This window comes from Melospiza melodia, chromosome 16 (assembly GCF_035770615.1).
Source record: "Melospiza melodia melodia isolate bMelMel2 chromosome 16, bMelMel2.pri, whole genome shotgun sequence".
NCBI classification, from domain to species: domain Eukaryota; kingdom Metazoa; phylum Chordata; class Aves; order Passeriformes; family Passerellidae; genus Melospiza; species Melospiza melodia.
Window position 1 is genome coordinate 4,040,271 of NC_086209.1, and position 23,808 is coordinate 4,064,078.

The 23,808-nt window shown below is 42.6% G+C and overlaps 1 protein-coding gene across 2 annotated transcripts in view; it reads left to right on the forward strand.

Annotated features, from left to right (window-relative positions):
* The window catches only part of DCX (doublecortin), an 84,081-nt gene that overhangs the window by 39,129 nt on the left and 21,144 nt on the right, over positions 1-23,808 (forward strand). For both annotated transcript variants that reach the window (XM_063170344.1, XM_063170345.1), the window contains exon 4: positions 19,252-19,354. In XM_063170344.1, coding sequence (XP_063026414.1) covers positions 19,252-19,354 — 103 coding nt within the window. The remainder of the gene's footprint in view (positions 1-19,251; positions 19,355-23,808) is intronic.

A 23,808-nucleotide genomic window follows, 5' to 3' on the forward strand; every position in this document is an offset into this window, starting at 1 on the left:
ATTATATTATTTTGTGTGCTCTTTCAAGATGTGAAAATGTGTGCTTGCACATAAGGATATAAATACACATCAAATATATAAACATAAACAGACATGTACAGCTCTGCAGACAAAATCTTTTATGCATTTTTAGGTGGCTCTTTATAGGATTAGCTTGGGCTGTGGAGTGAAGTGAATCACCACACTGCTCTACATCCTTCTTGCTGAGCTCTTAAGAGCTGGGAGACTCCTTTGGTGGGTGAAATAACCGGTTGGAAATAATGTACTGCACAAATGTTCATGGTTTCCACTGCCTGATCTTGCAGTGTGGTGCACTGCACTGCCCATCCACAAGCCAGCCTCTTAACTTAGAAACAGCAGCTCAGAAAAAAATTAAAAAAAAAAAAAAAAAGATGGTCAGCATTGGCTTATCTTTTGTGCAAATATGCCATTTTCTTAGTATTTTACCAAATAATAATCTGTATTTCTATGAATAAAACTTAGTCCAATCACGATGACTGTGGGTGAAAGTAAAATTCCAAGTTTTTTGGTTTATGTGAGTAGAGTGGCCATGGATCCTGTATCTAAAAAGCTGGAGGGTGGAAGTTTGTAGGAATGAGGGAGCTGGGAATGGGATCGTCATTGTGATGGAAAATCATGGGCTGAGAAACCCAGGAAGGGAGCAATACACAAGGAAAAACAGGAGCCTGGAAGGATCGTTCCCTCCTTGGGACAGGAGGGAATCCCAGCAGTCACCAACACACAGGGCTCCATGCAATCATGGGTTATTAGGCACCATTGCAAAAGCAAAATGCTGGAGGAATTGGTACAAACAGTGCAATAAAATATGCATCAACATGATGAAATATGTATTGGAATGAACGCTGAGTGGAGTGAGCATTACTCTCAGCTGAGTGGTGGCCTTGGCAGGGCTGGCTTAGTGGCTGGACTCGGTGATCTAAAGGCTCTCTCCCAACATAAACCATTCTGAGATTCTTTCCTGTGAGGCAAATCAGACAGGCTGTAACTTTTGCTGGAGATTTTTAATGTTTCTTGCTGCACAAAATGCTCCTTCTCTATGCAGAGACTGTGCTTTAAAGGGGATTTATCCCCTGCTGGTTTCCCCTTCCCAAGGAGGGCAGGCAGGGGCTGTCACAACCCCTGGGGAAGGACAATGTGCTGATGCAGGCTCCACAGGGCTGTGCTGGAGGTGGAATGTCACATGTGTGCCCACAGTGAGAGTTGTTTTTGTGACAGTCTTTACAGAAAGAAGGGAGAGATGAAATATTTTCTGTAACTCATTCCCACTCCAACACATGGACAGGAAGAACAAGGCAAACCCCAAGAGGGGAAGCCCTGGGCTAAGTTCTGCCCTGCTTTATGTCATCATCAATTTTCCTGAAGATATGAGAGTTGGACAGGGCATAAGGGAGGCAAGGCACTGCAATTCTGGCAGTGAAATGCCACTGAAGTCACAGAATCACAGAATTCACAGAATCACAAGGTTGGAAGAGACCTCCAAGATCATCAAGTCCAACCTGTTCCCTGACACCTCAACTAAACCCTGGCACCCAGTGCCACATCCAGGCTTTGTTAAACACACGCAGGGATGGGGACTCCACCACCTCCCCAGGCAGCCATTCCACAACTTTATCACTCTTTCTGTAAAAAACTTTTTCCTAATATCCAACCTGAATTTCCCTTGGTGTAGCTTGAGGCTGTGACCTTTAAGGTCTCTTATCACCAACACTTCCCAGGGATGTGGAGGCTTGTGAAGGGCTCCAGTCAGAGTGTAGGGACGCAGAGCTCTGAGCACATCTCCACCAAACAAAATCACTTCAGGAGGGAAACTCCAAAGCTCCTGTGGTTGTGTCTCTTAGTAGCTGTTTATAGCTTTGGCTGTGATCCTATTGTAACTATTACTATTAATCATATTCCTATCATATTCCTGCAAAGCACCAGGGAAGGTTTTCCTGAACAGATTAATCACTAATGAATCTGTAATCTGGCTTTGATCACTCATTCCTTTTGAATGCTGGTAGGTGGAGTTTACATGCCAAGATTTTCTGAATAATGAAGATGCTGCCCCTAAGGACCCTTTGGAATTAATTTTTTTCAAATTTGGATCTAATATGTAAACTGGGCTCTCATAGTTATCAAGAAGGAGGGACTCCAGCAAATTATACAGATACAGAGGCTTCCACATGCTCCTCTGGAAATAAAAAGCAACATTCCCTCTCCTTCTGGATAAAGCTGGAGCAGACAGGTAGAAGAATTGCAGTCACAAGGGCAGACAGGGTGTTATCAGAGGAGTTTGAGCAAACAGCTCTTGAAAGGTTCAATCTCTGATCCTTCCACACTGTGGTTTCCAGCACTGAGCCCTTTTGCAATGTCAGCAGCACCTGACAGCAAATATCCAGCCAATAATTACGGTCAGCTTTGACACAGCAAAGTGTAAATCTTGTGTCTGGTGAGGCGTGAGTGTCAGAACACGGTCTGCACAATAGCCAAAGGCAGTGCAAATTGTAATTAAAAGCATTTAATTTAAGTTAATCTTCATTAGAAACATAATTATGTCCGCACACAAATTGCTTCAATGCAATTGTCACAGTTGTAAATACCTAGTTCTATTAACCAGCTTTTCTTCAGGATAAACTGGCTGGGAGATTATCAACTGTTTCAGAGCAAAAACCCATTAGTGGATCTGTGGCACGTGTGTGTGCGTGGAATTAGACCAAACTCAGCATCTTTGTCCCTTCAGAGTGGGACCAGCTCACACATCCCCCAGGGCTCCAAATCATCCACTGTGCAGAGATGAGAGGATGCTGTCTTGGAAGTTCATTAATTTATTAAAACTTGGCTGTAGAGAAGCAGAACAAATGGTCCTCCCCCAAAAACTTGGCTTTCCAAGGGATGTTTTATCTTCAATGGCACCAGCTTCAGGCTTGTTCCTGTCTTGTAGGTTTGAGTATATGGGAAAAGTCCACTTTCCATGAAGTTTTCCTTTTCTAATCTGATTATCAATGAAATCTGATTTGCCATCCTGATGCCCACATGAGAGCTGCAGGTTTAGGAGCTGTGTTCCATCAGCGATGTTCCTCTGCTGCTGCTCAGGTGGCACCTACCAACCCATGTCTGGAATTCTCTCCCTCAGGTCCTTGATTGCCATGGGGATTTGGGCCTGATCCCTCTGGAATATATAGGAAAAGTCTACTTTCCATGAAGGTTTCCTTTTCTAATCTGATTATCAATGAAATCTCCACATGGATTTGCTGTTCTGATGCCCACATGAGAGCAGCAGCAATGTTCCTCTGCTGCTGCTCAGGTGGCACCTACCAACCCATATCTGGAATTCTCTCCCTCAGGTCCTTGATTGCCATGGGGATTTGGGCCTGATCCCTCTGGAATTGAGCAGGGAATTTCCCCAGTGGGGTCTGTGTGGTTGGAATCACATCTGCTGCAGAGGAGTGCACAATGTGACACACATGGGTCTCTGCTGAGGGCAGCCTGACCTGGACCCAGAGAAGGTTCAGAGTGCAAGATTTATCTTAGGAAAGGAACAATTCAGCCTTTTTCAGTGCCTCAGGAAACAATGCTGTAGATACATGTAAGAAATCAAATAGCGCTTGGGAGTTGAGTAAAAATAACCTTGTAAGTGGAGTTGAATGCTTGAAATGGAGGTCCCACCAACACAGTTTGAAAGTAGAGGGAGTTTTTAACTCTTGTCAATGCTCTTCCCAATTAATCTGCACTGTTTCTGCTAATTGGCATGAATCTTGCCCTGTAATACCCATAGCAGAGATTTGTACAGAATCCATTGCTAATCCTATAAACTGGTGAGTTTGATAAAGTGGGTTGCTCTGGGCATTGCTAATTTTATTTCCATGCTTTCACTTGCTATCATTCATTAACCCCCAAACAGCAGGCTGGGCTGTGTACACAAACAAGAGAGCAACATCATCTTATTAGGGGCAGTAAGCATGAGTGGGAAATTACAGCACGATGAATATGTACACAATTCAAATGGGATCCCTTTTCTTGTGTGTTGCTATGATGCTACCTGCTAAAAAAAAAAAAAAAAAAAAAACAAAAAACAAAACAAAACAAAAGAAAATCAAGTTGTCATCAGCACATTTAAAATTAAATCTAGTTCAGGGAAATTTTACATTGAATGGCACAATTTTTCCCAGGTACCCAAGGCACCTCCAGGTGGGACACAGCTGCTGCTTGTGTCCCATTATTTGTTTCCCATTGTTCCAATTCTGCCCCACACACAGCTCCAGGAACAGCTCTCAAGCCTTGGTCTCAAGGGCTCAGACTTTCTCTCTGGGTGTGCTGCTCACCAGGAAAAGCCCAAAATTCCCCCAAATTTTGGGACATCTCTCATCAGCATTAGAGGAGCTGCAAAGGATGGAATTAAAGCACCCCAGGGCTCCTCAGAGATGTCCTTTAATGCAGAACTGCAGTGCATGGCTGCAGCACAGTGGCAGACCTTACAAAAGTGATGCTTTATTTCTAATTCAATATAGGTGAGTTGAAATGGGATTAAATTGGCTCTTTAAATGGCATTAGAAAGGCAGAGGCTCATCATAAGATAAGACTTTCCAGATTTCCATTTGCATCCTGAAGAGAAGAAAAAAAATCTGTTCTGGAAAAGACTGGGAACTTTTTCTGCCACTCACTGGCCTAAATCTTACACACAGTAGCCAGAATAGCATTCTTGTTATGAGTCAGTATGTTATTGTGATATAATGCTTAGTTCTATGACCACCTGATGGTACTTAAATAAATGTATATTTACACATAATGTGTAAATATACATTTATACATTATAAATAAATGTATATTTATACAGTCTCCCAGTGAAGATCTGGCGCATCTCACTGAGTAACCAGGAGAGTTTGGTTTGCACACGTGGTCAGAACGCAGCTGAATAAAACTGTGAATTAATCAAACACACCCAGGGACAATGGGTGCATCTACAGGACCAGATGAGAGAAACAAAGGAAAGGGACAGCAGAGTTCTCAGTAAAAACTGAAATATAAGTCAGCTAGGATAAACGAATTTAATATTTGCCTTGCTGTTGAAAAGAAATGAAGAGGAGTTGTAAAGAGAATGTACCATTCATTATCTAAGGCTGATTTTCTAGGCAGCTGGTATTTTTCTTTTGTCTAAGAAGGTTGCCTTGGAACTAAAACAAGACAATAGTGTAGATTATGTATTCTCTGGGGGAAAGAAACAAAATATTTCGCCTGGACTACAAAGGGAGAAGAGTGTCAGGTTTTTAAAATTACTTTGGCACATTTGAGTACAAGACAGCAAAAGCAAAATGCTTGTTAAGCTGCTGTAGTGTGCAAGTATCATGGCTGAGCTGATGTTCCAGGAATTGACTGCACCAGCATGTTAATTGTCAGGACATGAGTCCCTAATTCTTTCATAAGGATGCTGGTGTGTTGCCTTATTTGGTTACAGATGTTGCACTGCCTGGGCACACAGAGGAAAATTAGAGAAAGTTGTTTTAGCACAGTGACATTTTAGTGAACTCCAGCGCCAAATTCCGGATGGAAATGTATGTTCTGAACAGGACTTCTTCAGAGACACCAGGGAAAGCACAACACTGGTTTTGTTACAACTACCTCTCTGCACTTATCCCTGCTATCCCAAGCCTCAGAAATGTTGTTTTTCTGCAGTTCTTGAGCCCAGCTGGAATTGCAGACATTCAATATTTCTTAAAAAAGCTCAGCCCTGGCTGTCTGTGCTGGATGTTGATGGGAGTGCAGGAGCAAATGGAAATCACACCACTGAGGGGAGGGAGAGGCTGATACTGCTGGATTACCTGTCAGAAATGATCTGCCTCTGAGATGGAAGGGGAAGGCAGCAAAGGGAGGCTGTAAAACATTTCAGGGGGAAAAACTAAAAATACCAAGTTTCAGAAGTGCTGTCAGTGTAATCAGGGAGCAAAGCCCGAGTGATGCTCTGTGGAATTCTCCCGTGGATTTGCACCAAGAGGCTCCTGTGTCAGCATGGCCTTGGCCCTTCTATTTACATTCCTGCTCATGACTGCATCCTCAGCCTCTGTGCAATGCCTACATATCCATTTATGTATGAGCAGCATTCCCATCATGAGCAGACAACAAACCTCGCTTCTTTCTTGGCATTCACAACAAAATTAAACTCTGAAACAAACAAAAAACTCCACAATTACAAGCCCAACAAGACACCTGCATCTTTAAATGGGTGTTATTAATGTGTCAGCTTTGCTGAACCTAACAAAGGGTTATTTAAAATCCTTTTGTTTAACTGTAGTTGCAGAGTTTCTGATCACAGTCACAAAGAGGACTCAGAATGATTTGACCCAGGGCTGGTGGGCACATAATGGAGATCAGAACCTGACTCAAAACCTGCCAAGGAACAAGAAACTCCTTTGTGCAGATGTGAGGTGTAGGAGCACTGGGGGTTAGGACGGTCAGGATGGTCAGGATGGACAGAGATCTCTGGAGCCAGGGCTTGGAACTTGTGGATTATTGCATTTATTGCAAAGGGCCTGGGTGCAGGGCCCTGCTGGGAGCTGCCAAACACAGCTCAGAGCAGCAAAGAGAGAAGAGAGGGGCAGAGAGAGGGTGAGAGAGTAAAAGGGGTAAGAGAGTAAAAGGGGTAAGAACGTGAGGTTCCCATTCCAATACCATAAATCTTCTTCTGTGTTGAATATTCTGATTCTCACTAACCAATCTAGTACAATGCTATACAAATCCTATAGCATTTCCATACAGCCTATAAGAATCACTACATTACAATACTGTGTTACATTTTAAACCCTAAAAACTCCTCTTTGGGCCCCTTCTGCCAAGCTGGCAGGGTCTGCTCTGACCCTTGGGCCTGTCTGCAAGCAGAGGGTGTTGTTCCATCAAAAGGGGATTACCTTCAGCTGGACATGCCATTGTTTTCCAGTTGTTCAGCAACTGAGGTATCTCAAAGCTTGCTTTCATTTCAATCTCCCTTATAGTTTGCATATTCTCAAAATCTTTTGCCAGGCAATCATATTTGTAAGGCTCTCCTGTTTCATCTTCCCCAACATCCAGCAGGAAGGGTCAGGGGAGGAAAGAATCTACAATATCCACCCCAGGCAAGGTGAAGGACACTGTGAGGTGCCCCCTGTGCTCATTCCTGCCTCACAGCAGAGTGCCAGGGGGGATGCCAGCTCGGCCCATGGCTGAGGCAGGACAGGGAAGCACTGTGGGGCAGATGCCAGGCTGGTGTCCTGCACACCAGCAGAAAGGATCCATTTACCATGGAAATGACACGCAGTCTCTAAGGATGGGAGCTGGGAAGAGCTGGAGAGGGAAGGATGGGTGAAGAGCTGAGGAATTCATGCAGACAGAGTTAAAAATCCTAATGCATCATTCCTGTGGTTCAAACAAGCAAAGCAACCCCCAATTATCCCAGGGAGTGCACAAAGGGAATGTCAGGGAGTGCAGCCATCTGCAGCAGGCTGATCTGGGAGCCCTGCAGCCACCTCTGCACCATTCCAGGGCTGGAATGTGCTGTTTCCTAGAGATTGGCAAAGAAACAGACACACTTCTGCTTGTAAGTCTCTGGCCACCTCCTGTTTCCATCATACATCTCTTGGGGGAATCTCATAGCAATTAGTTTCTAATTGCTTCAGTAGTCTACAACTGATTTGATGAGAAATGCCATGCAAATGTAGTGGCTCTTGCATGTTTCACAGGAGCAGAAATTAAATTGCATCGTAATTTTAAAAACCCATGTTCTTTCCATTCCCCCTTTTCTTCCACCACATAATATTTTATATTGCAAAAAAGAAAGGTCAAATATTACAAAATCATATTTTTGTTTCTCTAATCAGGCGCTCTTCTGCCACTGCTCAGTGGCACAGCTCCACCCTGATGAGCTCTGTGCGTTTATCACTGAGCTGTAATTTGAGTGGTTGCTCCCCAAAGCAGTGTGAGCCCTGTAATGCCTCTCCCAGGTGCTGTTTCGTTGGGGTAGGAAGGTTTTGACCTCCTGCCTTCTGGAATCCCTCCAGTAAATCAACTGCATCTTGGCATCATCTCCAAATGAAATCTGCTCGCCACGCAGCAGCGAGGAGACGTGAGGGGAGTGTAAAACAGGACAATTTTTCACTGCAGAAATACTTGAACTCACTCCAGACAATTATGCAGCCTGCCATTTTACACATCATCTATTTCACTATTCCTGCATCAATTATTCCATTAAGGTGCTGCATACTAAGCTAGAACCTGTCACTGGTCCTGCAAGCATAGAAGGGATGAAATACATTGCAAAAAAAAGAAAAAAAAGGTATTTTCATGTGAAAAGCTTTGGGACATCCATTTCAGCAGCCTTTCTACATGTGCTATAAAAAGTATTTTTATCTCCCAGCCTGCTTAACACTGTTAATTTCTACCCTAATATGGTTTAGCTCAGGATATAAAGCTGAATTTTCCACTACTCTGTTCTCTGTCAGCTGAGTTGAAAAGACCTGTTAATTAGAGAAAAAAAAATAATAGCTTTATTCAAAGATTAACAGAAATTAGGGTGAAAACAAAACTCTTCTGATAGGGAAGGGATATGCATTAGCTGTAAATTCAGGATATCTCCCAAAACACAAAGAACAGGTTCAGACTTGTAATTAAGGAAGAAAATTTAGCTCCCTGGAAGGAACAGCTTGATAACAATTGTTACTTTCCTTTAGATTTCATGTAGCATCTGTTACAATTTAATTTTTTAAGGCCGCCATTTTTAATTCCCATTAATCTGCAGAATTAACACTGTGATAAAGATCCTGGCAAACATTGAAATTTAACGAGTCAAAATGCCTCTAGGAGCCTTTACAGAATATTTAAAGAATTGAGCAACAGCACTGATGCTTTGGGTGAGATGAAATGCAAAGCCAGTGTTAATTAGACACAGACCAGTTGCATCTTCCCTTAATTCAAGAATTTGGCTGACTTGGATCCATAGGCTGTAAATTAATTTATACTGCTGGAGGATGGGACATTTGTCCCTCGCTAGGTTTGTAGATGTATTAGGAAGGTTTATTTAGTATTGTATTTGTAGGGCACCCCTGACCAAGGCAGGAATGATGCATCTGACTCCATGTTCTCAGAAGGCGAATTTATTACTTTATTATACTATATTATATTAAAGAATACTATCCTATACTGAAGAATACAGAAAGGATACTTACTGAATGCTAAAAAGACAATAATGAAAACTCCTGACTCTTTCCAGAGTCCCAGCTTGGCCCTGATTGGCCAAAGAGTGAAAACAACTCACAGCAGAAACCAATGAAACAATCACCTGTGGGTAAACAATCTCCAAACACATTCCACATGTGAGCACAACACAGGAGAAGCAAATGAGATAAGAATTGTTTTCCTTTTCTCCTTCCCAGGAGAAAAATCCTGGGCAAAGGGATTTTATCAGAGAATGTGAATGCCACAGCTTAGAGATTGAACACTTCACACTGGTGTCTTTTTTCCATGAAGGTTGATAGAAGGAAGTAAAAATGTCATCTCCTCAGCATGTCCCTCGATGGGGATGTGTGTAGGATTTTAGAGGTGTAAAAAACAGAGGGGCAAACCCTGTACCTGTGCCCAGGCCCCTCCCAAAGGGGGGCACACACATCTCAAAGGACTGGGGCACACGCACTATACCTGTGTCTGCCCTGGGTTGGGAAACCCAGGATGGCACACATGAGTCCGAAAACATTTGCCAAAGTGCCAAATAATATTGAGGGAAAGCATTTATCCTGTTACTCTCTTGATTTATTGTGTCTTGTTGTTTTTTTTTTTTATTTTTTATTGCCACTCTTGAAAAGAAGGTGACGTAGGCCAAACAAGGCCAGGCTGCTGTGTCTTTTTGAGTGAGATTTGTGAGGTTTTTGTGACTTACTCAATCCTACCCAACATATTCTGTCTATCACAAGTGCCAAGGAGGACGAGGGTGTCCCTTAGAAGTGTGTCAGTGTGCTGCTGTGCCAGGAGAGACACAGCCAGTGCAGAATTTGCTCCTCCAGAGGAATCCTGAAGCCTGACTCAAACTGAAATGTCCCCAAACTCTCCTGATGCCCTGATAAAAACAACCAGTCTGACTCTCATTTCTCCCCAGCACCTATTTTGGAAGGAAGTTACTGATGTCAGCAGGATGTGGGACAACCTGAAATAACTCCATTTCTCAGAGGGGCTGCCTCAGTGAGTAAAGCACATCCACGTGTTACAGGGAAACGCATCAGTCATATTTGATGTCATTTCCTTTGTCACTCTGGGTGACTACTGAGGACAGAATTTTCTCTCACGTCTCTTTACACCACATCACAGTGGATGTAGGAACAAATACAGCTATTTTGTGTAATCCCAATTTTCCCAGAACTTTATTTGTGCTGGGATGCTGCCCTGACCTCCTATGGCTTTGTGCTGGGCAGCAGCTGGGAAGAAGGGTGGGTTTAAAGACATTGGATTTCCCTCTGGAAATGGAAATGCATGGATACATCACTTTTGTCCCAAAGCACTCCATGCTGCCACAGAGTGCTGTGTTTGTGTTGTAAGCAAGGATTTATTTCCCAAAATCTCATCACTGGCAGTGCCTGATTCAAGAGAGACCTGCACAAAGCTGAACAACAGCCTTTCCCTTTTGTGAAACTGTGCACAACAGGACAGCAACAGCTATAGATTTTAGGGTTTTTTTGGAGTTGGAAATCCCATTAATGGATATTCCAGCATCACCTTTACAGGCTCTCTGTGTCCTTACTTTCAAGGCTCCCATTTCTATTAGTCTTGCTTGACTTTGGCCATGTACTTGTGCTACTTCCAAAGTCTCTGCTGCTCTTCTGTCATCCAAAACTACAGTTTCCTCTCAAGAGTGATGATGGGATGCTGTTTAGGATGCAGTTTTCTGAATTGCTAAGTGTTACCTGTTCTGGGGCTATTTGTGCTGGCAATCTCTCCTTTCAAAGTCAATCTGTCACCCAGAATTCCTCATTTTATGGTTTTCCAATGGAGAAATGGTAATGTTTTATATATTGGTGTGCATGGCTGTGCTCTTTGTTCCCCCAAACGTCACAGCACGTTTATCTCAGCGTAATACCCTCATGAATGCAAGAGCAAGCCTTTCTTCTGCTTAAAAAGAATCAACAGCCTGAATATCTGTTTCACAGTCTCCTCCATATGTATAGGCAAGGGGGATAACAAACTAACCTTTCTCCCAGAGGCTAATTGGATTTCACACAGTTTGGAAGCACCACTAATTCATCAGAGATATTAAAATTCAGCTTTTACATTCCTACTGGGTAGCTTGGCTGTTGACCTCCCTCCCTCCTGCTTTCTGTTCCATTCTGCTTCAAACTTACCCATTTCCAGTACTTAGATAAACAGGCCCTGTGTGCTGCAGCCCCTTGAGAGCAGCATTTCTTCATGCATGAACTCTTACAAGCTGCTGTGGACATACATGCATGAATATTCCTTATTCCACTTAAATAAGCATCACAAATGCTTATCCTAGAAATAAAGCATATTGGTCAGGAGCTGGTGTCCCTACTCTGGTTCAGCTGCCTCATAAAGTGGATGTAATCAGTCATGATCAACCTGCTGGAGTCATGCAGCCTAATTTAGAGAATCTGCATTTTTCAGCAGCAAAAAGGTGTAAAGATTCCTTCTGGTGTCAAAGGAAACATTTGATGGTCTTGACTGGCCCAGAACTTCCTCTTCTGTAGGTGAGAAAGGAAGAGAAAAAACCTCTGCAGGAGAGAGGAGTTTGATTGTTTCAATCAAACCGTGTAGGTAGGGCCTGAGTGGTCTCTGTGAACACAAGAAAAAGCTGAGATCTCTGAATAATGCATGAAGGAATGGGAAAAAAAATCTCTGAGTTTCTATTGAGAGGTCACAGAGAAACCCAGATGGCAGAGGTGACTTCTCCTGCCCTTGATGGTGCCTCACAGGAGTGAGGGGACAGCATGGCCATGGTCTGGCCAGGTCTCCACGTGGACATTTGGTGGCCCAAGGGGACAGAGATTGAAGATCAGGTGACAGAGGTGAAGAGATGGTGGCCCAAGGGGACAGAGATGGAAGATCAGGTGACAGAGCCCCTTCCCTCACTGCTGGGTGGCTCAGAGAGGGCTCCCCAAAGTGCAATTAAAATATTTGTGTCACACAGGCTGGGCATGCAGGAGTGCTCTGGGTCCACTCTGCAATGTTCATATTTGTGCTTTTCCTGCTCCTCTTTTTATTGCTTATCAATTTTAAGTAGTATTTTTTTTTCCAGGAAAGCAGATAAGTAATTCTCTTTCTGTGAATGCAAATGTGGAAACTATTGAGTGGGTGTGTGCATACTTTAAAGAAATAATTGAATCCAAACATGTCTTATTTTTAAATGCAGGAAACCAGAATCTAATAAAATGTAAATCAATTCAGTGTCTGCTTTGGGCTTGCAGTCTTCAGACTGTTAAAAAGAAAAATGCATTAAGTGCTGAGCATTCCAATACCAACATATTTATTTTCCATTGCATTGCCTTAACCCTTCAGTCTTCTGAAATCTTTTTTCTTTGTGGGTGTGTGGTGAGGAGCTTGCTACCCATGTTCATCAATTCCCATATTCCTTCTGAATCTTTCTGTGGGTCACTCTGAGTGTGTTTGGTGTGGGCTTTGCTGATTGCAGACACCCAAGTGACACATCATAAAGCACAATTTCCTTTGTGATGTAGGGCTTTGGCTCCTCAGACCTGAAACAAGCAGGCCACAGCCAATCTGACTTGGAGTCCAGCTGATGGAGGGTAAATAAATCCCTGAGATTGCTGATGTGAGTTAAAACAGAGTTTAAAGAGGTTTTAGTGTCATTTTCAGCTCAGTGAGCTCTTGATGCCTGTCTGGCTGCTGGTCTGACTTGCTCAGCTCAGTGCTGAGAGAGAAAGGACAGGAGCAGGCACCTATAGCACATTATTGTATTTATCTGATTATTGGACGTGTTCAATTTTACAGCGCTTATCAAAGCAGCCTAGACAAGAAAAGTGTGTCTTAATTCATCTCTGTTCTTGCAGGCATGCAATTGTCTTCTGGGGTCTTTTTGGCCCTTTTTTGCCTTTTTCTGTAGACAGTTTTCCCCCTGTTCTGGCCTTTGGAAGCCTACAAGCTGAAGAACTGTGATGATTTAAAGAAAGCAAGTGGAGATCTGTTATCTTTCAACATAACCATTAGATTTGCAGAAACTTAGGGACTTTGAAGCTACTTATGTGCTTATCACTGTTCTGCTGCCTAAATTCCTAAATGGGAAGGAGATTGGAGAGAGATTGGTTTACAAAATAATTATGACTGAGGGAGAGACCTGAAAATAAGAACATTTTCTGTCTGAAAAGGAATCTTCTCTGAAGGATGAGGAGGATGGTTCAGCTCACCCTCTGTCACTGCTGTGCCCATGATTGTCCTGGAGTGACAGTGAAGGACAGTGAGGGACAGTGTCCATTACCTGTGAGGGACAGGGAGGGGCTGAGAGGGGCAAAAGGAGCTGGGGAATCCCAACCCTTCAAAGCAGCCCAGGCTCTGCACTGCTGGGCGTTAAAGATTGCAATGCAAGATGGTTTCTATTACCATCTGCATAGCAGATTACCTTTGTCAAGTGGGCAGTTTGCCTTATCTCTCTCTGAGTGACCACAATCACTCCTCCCTGGGAGGGGACATTGCTGATAACAGCTACTGAATGTCGCTGCATGGCTGATAAGAACTACAGCATCCCATTGGGAGATGGGAGCCCAGAGGGAGGAGCCAAGCATTCCTACCCAGATATAATCCAGAGGTTTTGAGACACCAGCACGGCTTCTCCACTGGATTCCCCAGAGGAACAGCAGCTGCCTCTCCTTCCACTGGATCTTCAGAGGAAGAATCCATCCTTCTCTACAGGATCCCTGCTCCAGCAGAACCACCCCTGACACTGCAGGAGGGCTGAGCCACAATTCCAATGGGACTGCTGCCAGCACCCTGACCCACAGGGTGTCAGGCTGGGTTCTGACTCTGTCAGTGTTGTTCTAGTGTACTGCATTGTTTATTTTATCCTTTTTTTTTTCTTTTCCCTGTTAAAGAACTGTTATTTTCTGCTCCCATATTTTTGCCTGAGAGCCCCTTAATTTAAAATTTATAGGAATTTGTAGGGGTGGGGAGGGTTTACATTCTCCATTTCAGGGGAGGCTCTTGCCTTCCTTAGCAGACTCCTGTCTTTCCAAACCAAGACACTGGGTGATTCAGGCTGAGGCTGAAGTCCTCAAACTTTTCATTTCTAATTCTTTTTAATTGTTTTATTTATTAATAAATCACGGTTTCTGAATAGTGCTGCTGCCTCCTGGAGGAAGCTGGGGACAGCCAGTTGCTCTGAGCTGGGCCAGTGTAGATCCTGTGGTTTTACTGCTCCTTTTCCAGGTGAACTCAGAATTTCTGGCATTTCAGCAAACTGTGAGCTCACATACAGGGATGTGTGTGTGAGGCAAACTCCATTTTGTCAAAATCCTGAAAAATGCTTAGTTCTACAAGTGCTGTATTAAAATGAGGCAGGGGCTCAGCAGCTCTCACAAGGCTGCAGCTTTTCCTCTCTGCAATTAAAATTGCTGCAGCAGGCACTGATGGACTCTCACTGCAGAAACCCCAGCTAGGCTGCCCTCTCAGGGAAGCTTTTTCTCATAGAAGCAGAGAAGGATTTAATTTAACAAGGAAAACCTAAGGAATTGCAAACTAATCTCTACAACCTTCTATTTCTTCCATAATATATATTATAAGGGTTTTTAAAGATCAGACCTTGGCACAAAGAAAAATGCTACCATCAGACCTATTAGGAATAATGACTTTGTAAGAAATAAATTTGTGCCTCATTGACTGGGCTGTGAAGATATGATTTCCTTCTTTGGAATTGCTTAAGCTACAGGAATTGGAGAGTAAACATTTCATGCAGTATGATCCTTTCCCAAGTCAATATTGTCCCTTCAGTGCTGAATTTCAAATTCAATATTATCCTTCCTTAAACAAAGGCATGCTTGGAAATCAATGTTATTTACCTTGTCTACTGTAGCCATAAACACCAGTTTAATTTTTTTATTATAGATGAGAATGCTTGGAGACTGAAAACTGCAGAAAGACAAATTCTTCCTATTTTGCTGATTCCTGGTGTCATTGCTGAGGGTGCATGACAACAGCCACCAACAAAATCACCATTTTCAAGTGGCAGCATTGCTCCTTGCACTATCTGGCTACTATTGGGTTTTTGTCCCGTGCTTTAATAAATTTATAATGAAAAGGAAAACACAGCGTTACAAAAAATATTTTCAGGTTGTAATCTGGGGTAAATTTTTTATTGTTATGAGCCTTTCAGGGATTTTTTTTTTCATGGTGTTCCATTATATTGGATATAATTAGAGTTATAGATCCAAGTAAGCTAAAGCAGAAAATATTCTTTCAAAAAGAAAAGTCTACACTGCTTGGGGGGAGACTTGTACTACATTCATCTATCTATCTATCTATCTATCTATCTATCTATCTATCTATCTATCTATCTATCTATCTATCTATCTATCATCTATGTATTTATTTATCTATGTATGTATTTATTTATTTATGTAAATGGAGGAAACATCAGAAAAAAGACTTCTGAAGAATGCAGAGAAGACCAATAATGTTATTTGGGAGTCACTAAAAGCCTCTCCAACATTACTGCAGGCAGAGGTTTGGCCTTGCCTGTCAAGAACAACCCTTAAACGTTCCATACTTGTTAATGAGTTCTCAAACCAGTTATCCCAGCATGGCCCCACTTCCCAGCTTCACGTCCTGTAGGGATGAGCATATCCAAGGCTTTTTCCTGGTGGGTTTCTTTTTTCCATTTTCCTTTTTCCATGCCCCCCTCAGTCAAGCTGGCTCTGGTGCTCTCAGATCCAGCAGAGTAATCACATTTTTTCCCAAAGAAAGTTTACTCCAGTGGCTTCCTGAGGGCAGGAGCCCATCTGGGACGTGTTTCAGGGCAGTGATCAAGGTCTGGGGTTGAATAAACAAAAGGTAAATAGAAAATACCACACATGTGGTGAACATAAGCAACAGAGCTACAGGCCCCATAGCACAGGAGCCCAGCTATTTTCTGAATTTTGCAATGTTTTGCACTATTTAAGGAGACTAGGATTGGGTTTTGGCTGTCCTTTCTGCTGTGTTGTGATGAGCTCTGAGTAGTGGAAGTTACAACAGGAAACCAAAAAGGAACAAATAGGGCGAAGGCAGAAGTGATTGTTTCCTTAATATTCGGAGTTCAGCAGGTAGATTATTGAATTCTCTACCAGCCTCCAGTGCTCACCAGCTGTTCATAACTATTTATATTATATTATATTATATTATATTATATTATATTATATTATATTATATTATATTATATTATATTATATTATATTATATTATATTATATTATATTATATTATATTATATCATATATTCTATTCTATTCTATTATATATATTATATTAAACTATATTACATATTATATATTTATATATATAATGTACATATTGTATATATTGTTATATATATAATATATAATATATAATATTATATCTATAATATATATAATATTTATTATATACATAGATATGTATAACACTATTATTTTATATATATATTCTTTTTATATATATATATAGCTATAACTACTTTGTGTATTTATGCACAATAACTGCTCTCTGGAGGGAGAGGCATGCAGAAAAGTGAATTGCAAGTGTCTCTGTTTGAAATGTAGTCAGGTTCCTGTCCTTGGACACTCTGGGACTTCTCCATCGCATTTGGACCCTTGGATCTGAAGATTTTCTTGATTGCCTGGACTTTGTTTTTGCTCAGGGTGGCTGTGGGAAGTCAAGGACAAAATCCACATTTGGACTTCTGACCTGGAGACAACAAAAGCATCTGTGGGCCCTTTCTGATGTCATGCAAAAGGCTGGGAAATTTCTGAAGCCTTTTGATCCAAGTTTAGATCACAGATTTAACTGCACAGTGGAGCAGAGCAACCCATAGGTCTTTTGAGTGGCACAAGCGTGGTACTTAGCATTCAGATGGGAACTGGTATGCTGAGCCAAACCCAATTATTTGCAAATGAACCAGTGCCACACATCCTCAGGGGGAGGGCTGTAATACCAAGTGCTGGTTTGAAATGTCATCTTTTCTTTGGGAGAATTCTCTATAGATGAAGTTAGCTATTTTCAATCTAATTTTAGACAATCAAAAATAGGAATTCACTGGAGTTAGCAGAGGAAATTTTAACTCTGATCATCAGAGCCACAGCAGATTTCAGCCTGCTCCATTTTGAAAGTCATGACAATGTGAAAAAAAGGCTTTTCACTAAGGTCTGGCATTGTAACCAGAGCTGGCACTCATGGGCAGTGCTTTAATTATACATTATACTAACCAGTGTGAAATACTGAGCCTTATTAAGATAGCCAAAAGCCTTCTTTAGAGCTGATTTATTAGAGCTTGAAATTAACTTTTCACAGTCCAGCTCCAAGAGATCGGTAGATAGAGAAGCTCAGCTCTGCCTCCAGTGAGTTCCCCATGGTTATCTCCAGTGCTCTCTGCAGTCCCTCTGAGTGCCCAGACATGGCAAAACACTGCTCAGCAGCAGCAACAGCAGCAGCAGCTCTCAGCCTCTCCCCTCCATTACAAACACCAAAGCTGACCCTGGGCTTGCTTGGAATGATTTCCTGGGAAAGTGGAGCTTTGGGAAGCCACCCTGGGCTCTGCTGGGTGCTCAGGTGTGTGGCTGCCCCAGGCTGGCTCTGCTGGAGCTGTTCCACACTGGGGTGGTTGCAGATGAGCATCTGTGCTGCTCCTGACACAACTGTTGGTCAGGATATCTGGGATATCAGGATATTGTTAGGAATTGCCGTGTTAAAGCAAGTCCATAATCTGCAGATCTCTGTTTGTGACCGTGTTCACAGGGGTCTGAGGATGAGGGAAGAGATGAGGATCTGACTCCATGTTTCAGAAGGCTTGATTTATTATTTTATTATATATATTACATTAAAGCTATACTAAAAGAATAGAAGAAAGGATTTCATCAGAAGGCTGGCTAAGAATAGAAAAAGAAAGAATGATAACAAAGCTGTTGTTTCGGACAGAGAGTCTGACAGCTGACTGTGATTGGCCATTAATTAGAAACAACCACATGAGACCAATCCCAGATGCACCTGTTGCATTCCACAGCAGCAGATAACCATTGTTTACATTTTGTTCCTGAGGCCTCCCAGCTTCTCAGGAGGAAAAATCCTAAGGAAAGGATTTTTCATAAAAGATGTCTGCGACATCTGTTAGCTGAAAATGGGGAGGAGCTCCCAGCTGATGGGATTTTAAAGTAGAATGCAATATGGAGATTGTTTACCCAGAGTGATCGTGTTTTGTTCCCTTGGCCTGTCAGGCCCAGGTATGTGTGTGTGAGTTGGGACTGTTGGGGGACAGTCACGACATTCTGGGCAGTGTGTGCAGAGCTGAGTGTTGGGAAGGATGAAAGTTTGACAAGAAAGTCTCGCAGATATGTGTGCTTGGCAGAAAGATTTTTAATGTAGAATCTGAAGAAGGAATAGAGATGGAAGCAAGTTTTTATATTGAAGAAAAGAATTGCTGAGCCAGTCTTACTGGATAACCAAGGAGGCAAAAGGTGTGTTAGTTAGAAGGGTTTTTATGACTTAGAGCAAAGGATAAACCCACCTCAAACAAGAAGATGTTTTTACCAAGCAGGAAGAGAGCACAGGCAAACAAGGCAGCAAATGTGGCAAGTAGAAAAAAGGTCTCAGAATTTTCCACTGCAAGAAAACTGAAAAACAACTTCTAGCTTAAACTGTAATGTACTAACTTTTAGTGACTGGAGAACAGTAACATGAATATGGTAATTATAGTAGTTATGACAGGCTATAGGTAAGAATTAAGGTATAGATTGGTTCTACTGTATTAAGATGCTCAGCAAAGAAAATGCATTGTAACCTAAACTAAGGGTCTCCAGGCCTGCCTGCAGCTGGAGTTGACAGCTGTAGGCACAGCTCTGTCACCCACAGCCCTGGATGCTGTAACTCTTGGATGGAATAAACTGCATTTTGGAGAGCTCCTGGAGTCCCACATCCCTCATTCAAGCTCTTACAGTTGAATGTTTGGCAGATTCTGTTTAGATGTAATGTAACATAGTGTAACATAGTATAGAATAATGTAGAATAATAAAGTAATTAATTACCACTAAAATGCACGCCTCTGCTCTCTCTGCAGGTGACCTGTCTGCACGATTTCTTTGGGGATGATGATGTGTTCATCGCCTGTGGCCCCGAGAAGTTCCGCTATGCACAGGACGACTTTTCTCTGGATGAGAGTGGTAACGTCAAACCCACCCTGATCCTCTACTGCACTGCCCTTCCCTGCTCCTGTCTGAGCTCAAAGCTTCTGGTCTGCTTTATGAGACCCAGTACATGGAATTTAGCTCTAGGAATGTGTGTGACCGCGTTCACAGGAGTCTCAGGTTGAGGGAAGAGATCTGACTCCATGTTTCAGAAAGCTTGATTTATTATTTTATGATATATATTACATTAAAACTATACTAAAAGAATAGAAGAAAGGATTTCCTCAGAAATCTAGCTAAGAATAGAATAAGAAGGAATGACAACAAAGGTTTGTGGCTCAGACTCTCTGTCCAAGCCAGCTGACTGTGATTGGCCATTAATTAGAAACATCCAACATGGACCAGTCACAGATGCACCTGTTGCATTCCACAGCAGCAGATAACCATTGTTTACATTTTGTTCCTGAGGCTTCTCAGCTTCTCAGGAGGAAAAATCCTAAGGAAAGGATTTTTCATAAAAGATGTCTGTGACAAATATGTTTTCTGTTGACAGAGTGACAAAGCTATCCTTTGTCTCTTCAAAATAAAAGAAGTCCAGAAGTTTCTCTCTTTGAAAAAAGCCACTTCAGAGGCTATGGGGACATCATTTCAAACTTAAGGATAGCCAATTGGACAGAAGCTAAAAAGTCTCACTTGGGCAATTTACTAGAAATAGAAGTGAGGAAAGAAACTAATGGCTTTTGTGGGGGTTTTACCAAGAGCAAGAACCTCTTGCAACTGGCTTGGTTTTTTCTCTGTTTGTTATTTTGCCTTTTCTTAAACCGTTTTGTTTCCAACACTGCAACAGAAGCCATCCTGCTGATTTTTATGTCTCCAAGGGTAGCTGAGCTATCTTGGGTGTGTTATAGACCTCCAAGAGCTTATGAAAGCTCTGGCTCAAGAAGGCTGCTATAACACTTAACATCCTTTTGGGATACTTATCCAGTCAGCACTATTATAATCAGGCAAATACTGACTGAGGTATAGTCAGAATAAATTAAGTCCTGGAGCATTTTGACATTTACTGCAAAATCATGGAGTGTTTATATTTTCAATTTTCTCCAGTCACATTCAGATAAGTGCATTTTTCTTGAGAGCTAATCATCCTTATGTAGACACATGCAAATTAAAAATGGAAACAAGAAACAGTTGAAAAAAAAAAAAATCACATTTCCACTGCTTACTTCTGCTGTTTCAAAAAGCAGGGCAATAATTCCCTTTTTGGGGGCATGACTGGGACAGCACCATTATTTTTCCCTGTCACCACTGCCAGCAGAAATCTGTAATAATGTGAGTCTCTGTGATCAATTACACCATGAAATCTTTGATTTTACAGAATATACAGAGATTACTTGTAGGCCTTACCACCCACCCCACCTGGCAACTCTACCCACCTGTCTGCAGGTGCCAGTGAGTGCAGCAAGAGGAAATTAATGTCATTTTAACCATTTAAACAGAAAAAATATGCTCCCCAAGCATCTAGGCACACTTCCCAAAGCTCTAGGTATGTTGTGTGAGGAACACAAGCCTCCTCCTGTCCTATAAACTGCAAACTGGCTCAGTATTGAGGACCAAAGAGGATTTTTGGATTTTTGCTGGATGCCAGGAAGCCAAGCAGCCTCTAATCTCCAAACACTGACTTTTTTATTACTCCCTTGCAAGCCTGATTTTATTTTACTGCTTCTAAAGTGCTTCTTTAGGTACTTTTGACCTGTGTACTCCAGATGAACCCATTTGATGGTCTTGGGGTAATTCAAAAGAAGCTTCCAAGGTTCAGCTGAGACTTTGCAGGAGGAGAATAAAGCCTGTGGAAGTGATCAGTAAGCTGCGCCTCTCATTGTTTTTCACCACTCAGCAGTTGAGTCAGCTCCACAGGGAGCTCCACGCTGGAAAACAGCTTGGATGCAGAACAACTGGATGGAAATCCCAGCCCTCTGCCTCCACTCCTGGGCACTGCTCACTTCTCCAGCTTGGATTTCTCTGGCAGGAAAAAGCCAAGTTTGCTGTTGGGAAGGCAGTGAGCAGCTCCAGAGGTGTTTTTGGAGGAGCCTTGCAGCTCCCAGGGAGCAGATGAGGAGCCCCAGCAGTGTTTCCCCATTGCGCACCCATCACCCTTCCTCCTTCCATCCATTTGCTGCCAGGAGAGCCGCAAATCTTGAGGTTTTGCAGATGAGTGTCACTTCATAAAATCTCCTCTGTCATGGGGAAATTTCTCCTGCCTGTTTGGATGACACACTCCAAGATTGCTGGTTATTATGTTCACTCTGGCAGGACGTCAGGAAACAAAAAGAGAAGCAGCACAAGAGAGGATTATGTCATCTTTTTCCTCCTGGCTGCCCACCAGAGCTTCCACCCTCTAATCCTGCTCTGAGCACCTTCCAGAGGACATTGCTCTGTCCCTTTTGTACCCCCTGGTTTCAGCACTGTGGAAATGTCACACTGGTGACATTTAGAGGCCTTTTCACACCAAGCTCAGCACAGCCAGGTTTCCACCTCCTGCAAAAGCTCAGGGATTGCCTCTGACACTTGCCAAGGGCTGAGCTGGAGGAATTCCTCAGAGTCAGCCTTTCTGTGCTGGAAAATGCAAAGCCAGGTTTCCTTCCAAGGAATTACTCCCCTGGGAAGAGCATAAATTTGGAAGCTCTTGCAAAGACCTAACATGAAGTATTTTTACTTTTTTGGTTTATTTTGGATTTTTTTTAGTGAGTAATTCAGGTGACTAAACACAGCTGCCTGACACCCTTTGAGTCCCCTCACAGCACCAGTACTGCTCTTCATGTATAATACAGCCCCAAAAAATTGGGGTTATATTGGGGCTGGACCTCTACAAGCCTTTCAAGTGACATCATCAATGAGAATCCAAGTATTTTTGAAGAAAAAAACCCCACAACTTTTTCTATCCCTGATTTAGAATTTCCAAAATTAGTTTAGCAGGAGAGAAGATAAACTGACTGTAGGATTAATTCTTGCCATGCAGCATCCCTGGAGCACAAGGCCTCCTCTCCTGGCATTCTTGTGCTGCATGGCCCAACAGCAAAACTCTCTCAAACCATCCAGAAGGAGCAGAGATGGAGCCTTGGCTGGCTGAGAATGAGCAAAGCCTGGGGAAAAATTGAAGCCAATTACATTTTCATAGATACACTGATATATAATTAAATAACACATACATTTAGGTCAGACAGCTTGATTTTGGTTGACCAATTATTTATCTGCTCTGTGCTGCCTTAATTCCATTGGGGACTCCTTTCTAGGGGGCCTCAGTGTGGAGCATGTGGGGCTGAGCTGAACTTTTCCATAAAAAACTGCCTGCATGTGGAACACGTAACTCACATCTGTAAAAAACACACATTTTTCACATCGTGGTGAGGACAAGCTGTTGGAGGAGATGAGGTGGAACCAGCTTGCATTTGACAAAAAGGAAATCCCTTTTTTATTGCCTTCTTCTTAACTGGGTTAAGTTAATAACTTGAGGGGTGGAAAGTTCCTTTTCTGTTAGCTCTCAATGTAAATAAAACCCAGTTCTGAAGATCAGGCCTGCCTGAAATCCTGGGACACGTGGAGGTTTGTTAGCATTTCAGTTCCCCTCTGCAGGACTCTGTGGATCATGTTTACATTTTCCCCTCTTCCTGGCCTATTTAGTTTTTAAGGAAGCACAGTTGGGGTCCTCATCTGCTCACATCTTCCAGTCCATAAATCTGCTGGGCTTGTTTGTACAAACCTTGCTGAAAGGGAGGAGTGGCCAGGACAGAGGATGTGCTTTGTAAAACCATTTTGTCTCCTTTGCTTTGTGCATCTGAAGAGTTGCAGCTTGTTGAGGACAGAAGAGGCAGGTTCCAGCTGGATGAAAGCCTCCTGGGGCAGCTGCCCCATCTGCCACTTGGAGGCTTCATTTACAGCACACCATGAGCTGTTTGCTGGCTTTCTGCACCTGCAGGAAGGGCACTCATCGTTCCTGGTACTGGGTCTTCACGGGAGTGTGACCGTGTTCACAGGGGTCTGAGGATGAGGGAAGAGACGAGGATCTGACTCCATGTTTCAGAAGGCTGATTTATTATTTTATTATATATATTACATTAAAACTATATTAAAAGAATAGACAAAAGGATTTCACCAGAAGGCTAGCTAAGAATAGAATAGGAAAGAAGAATGATAACAAAAGCTCGTGTCTCAGACAGAGTCCAAGCCAGCTGACTGTGATTGGCCATTAATTACAAACATCCAACATGGGCCAATCCCAGATGCACCTGTTGCATTCCACAGCAGCAGATAACCATTGTTTACATTTTGTTCCTGAGGCCTCTCAGCTTTTCAGGAGAAAAAATCCTAAGGAAAGGATTTTTCATAAAAGATGTCTGCAACACGGGAGGGTTACAGCAAAATAACTGAATTTTCTTGAGTGTTCCCTCAGTCAGTGTTGGCCGTTTTCATTGTGCTCAGGAGAGCCAAGGGAA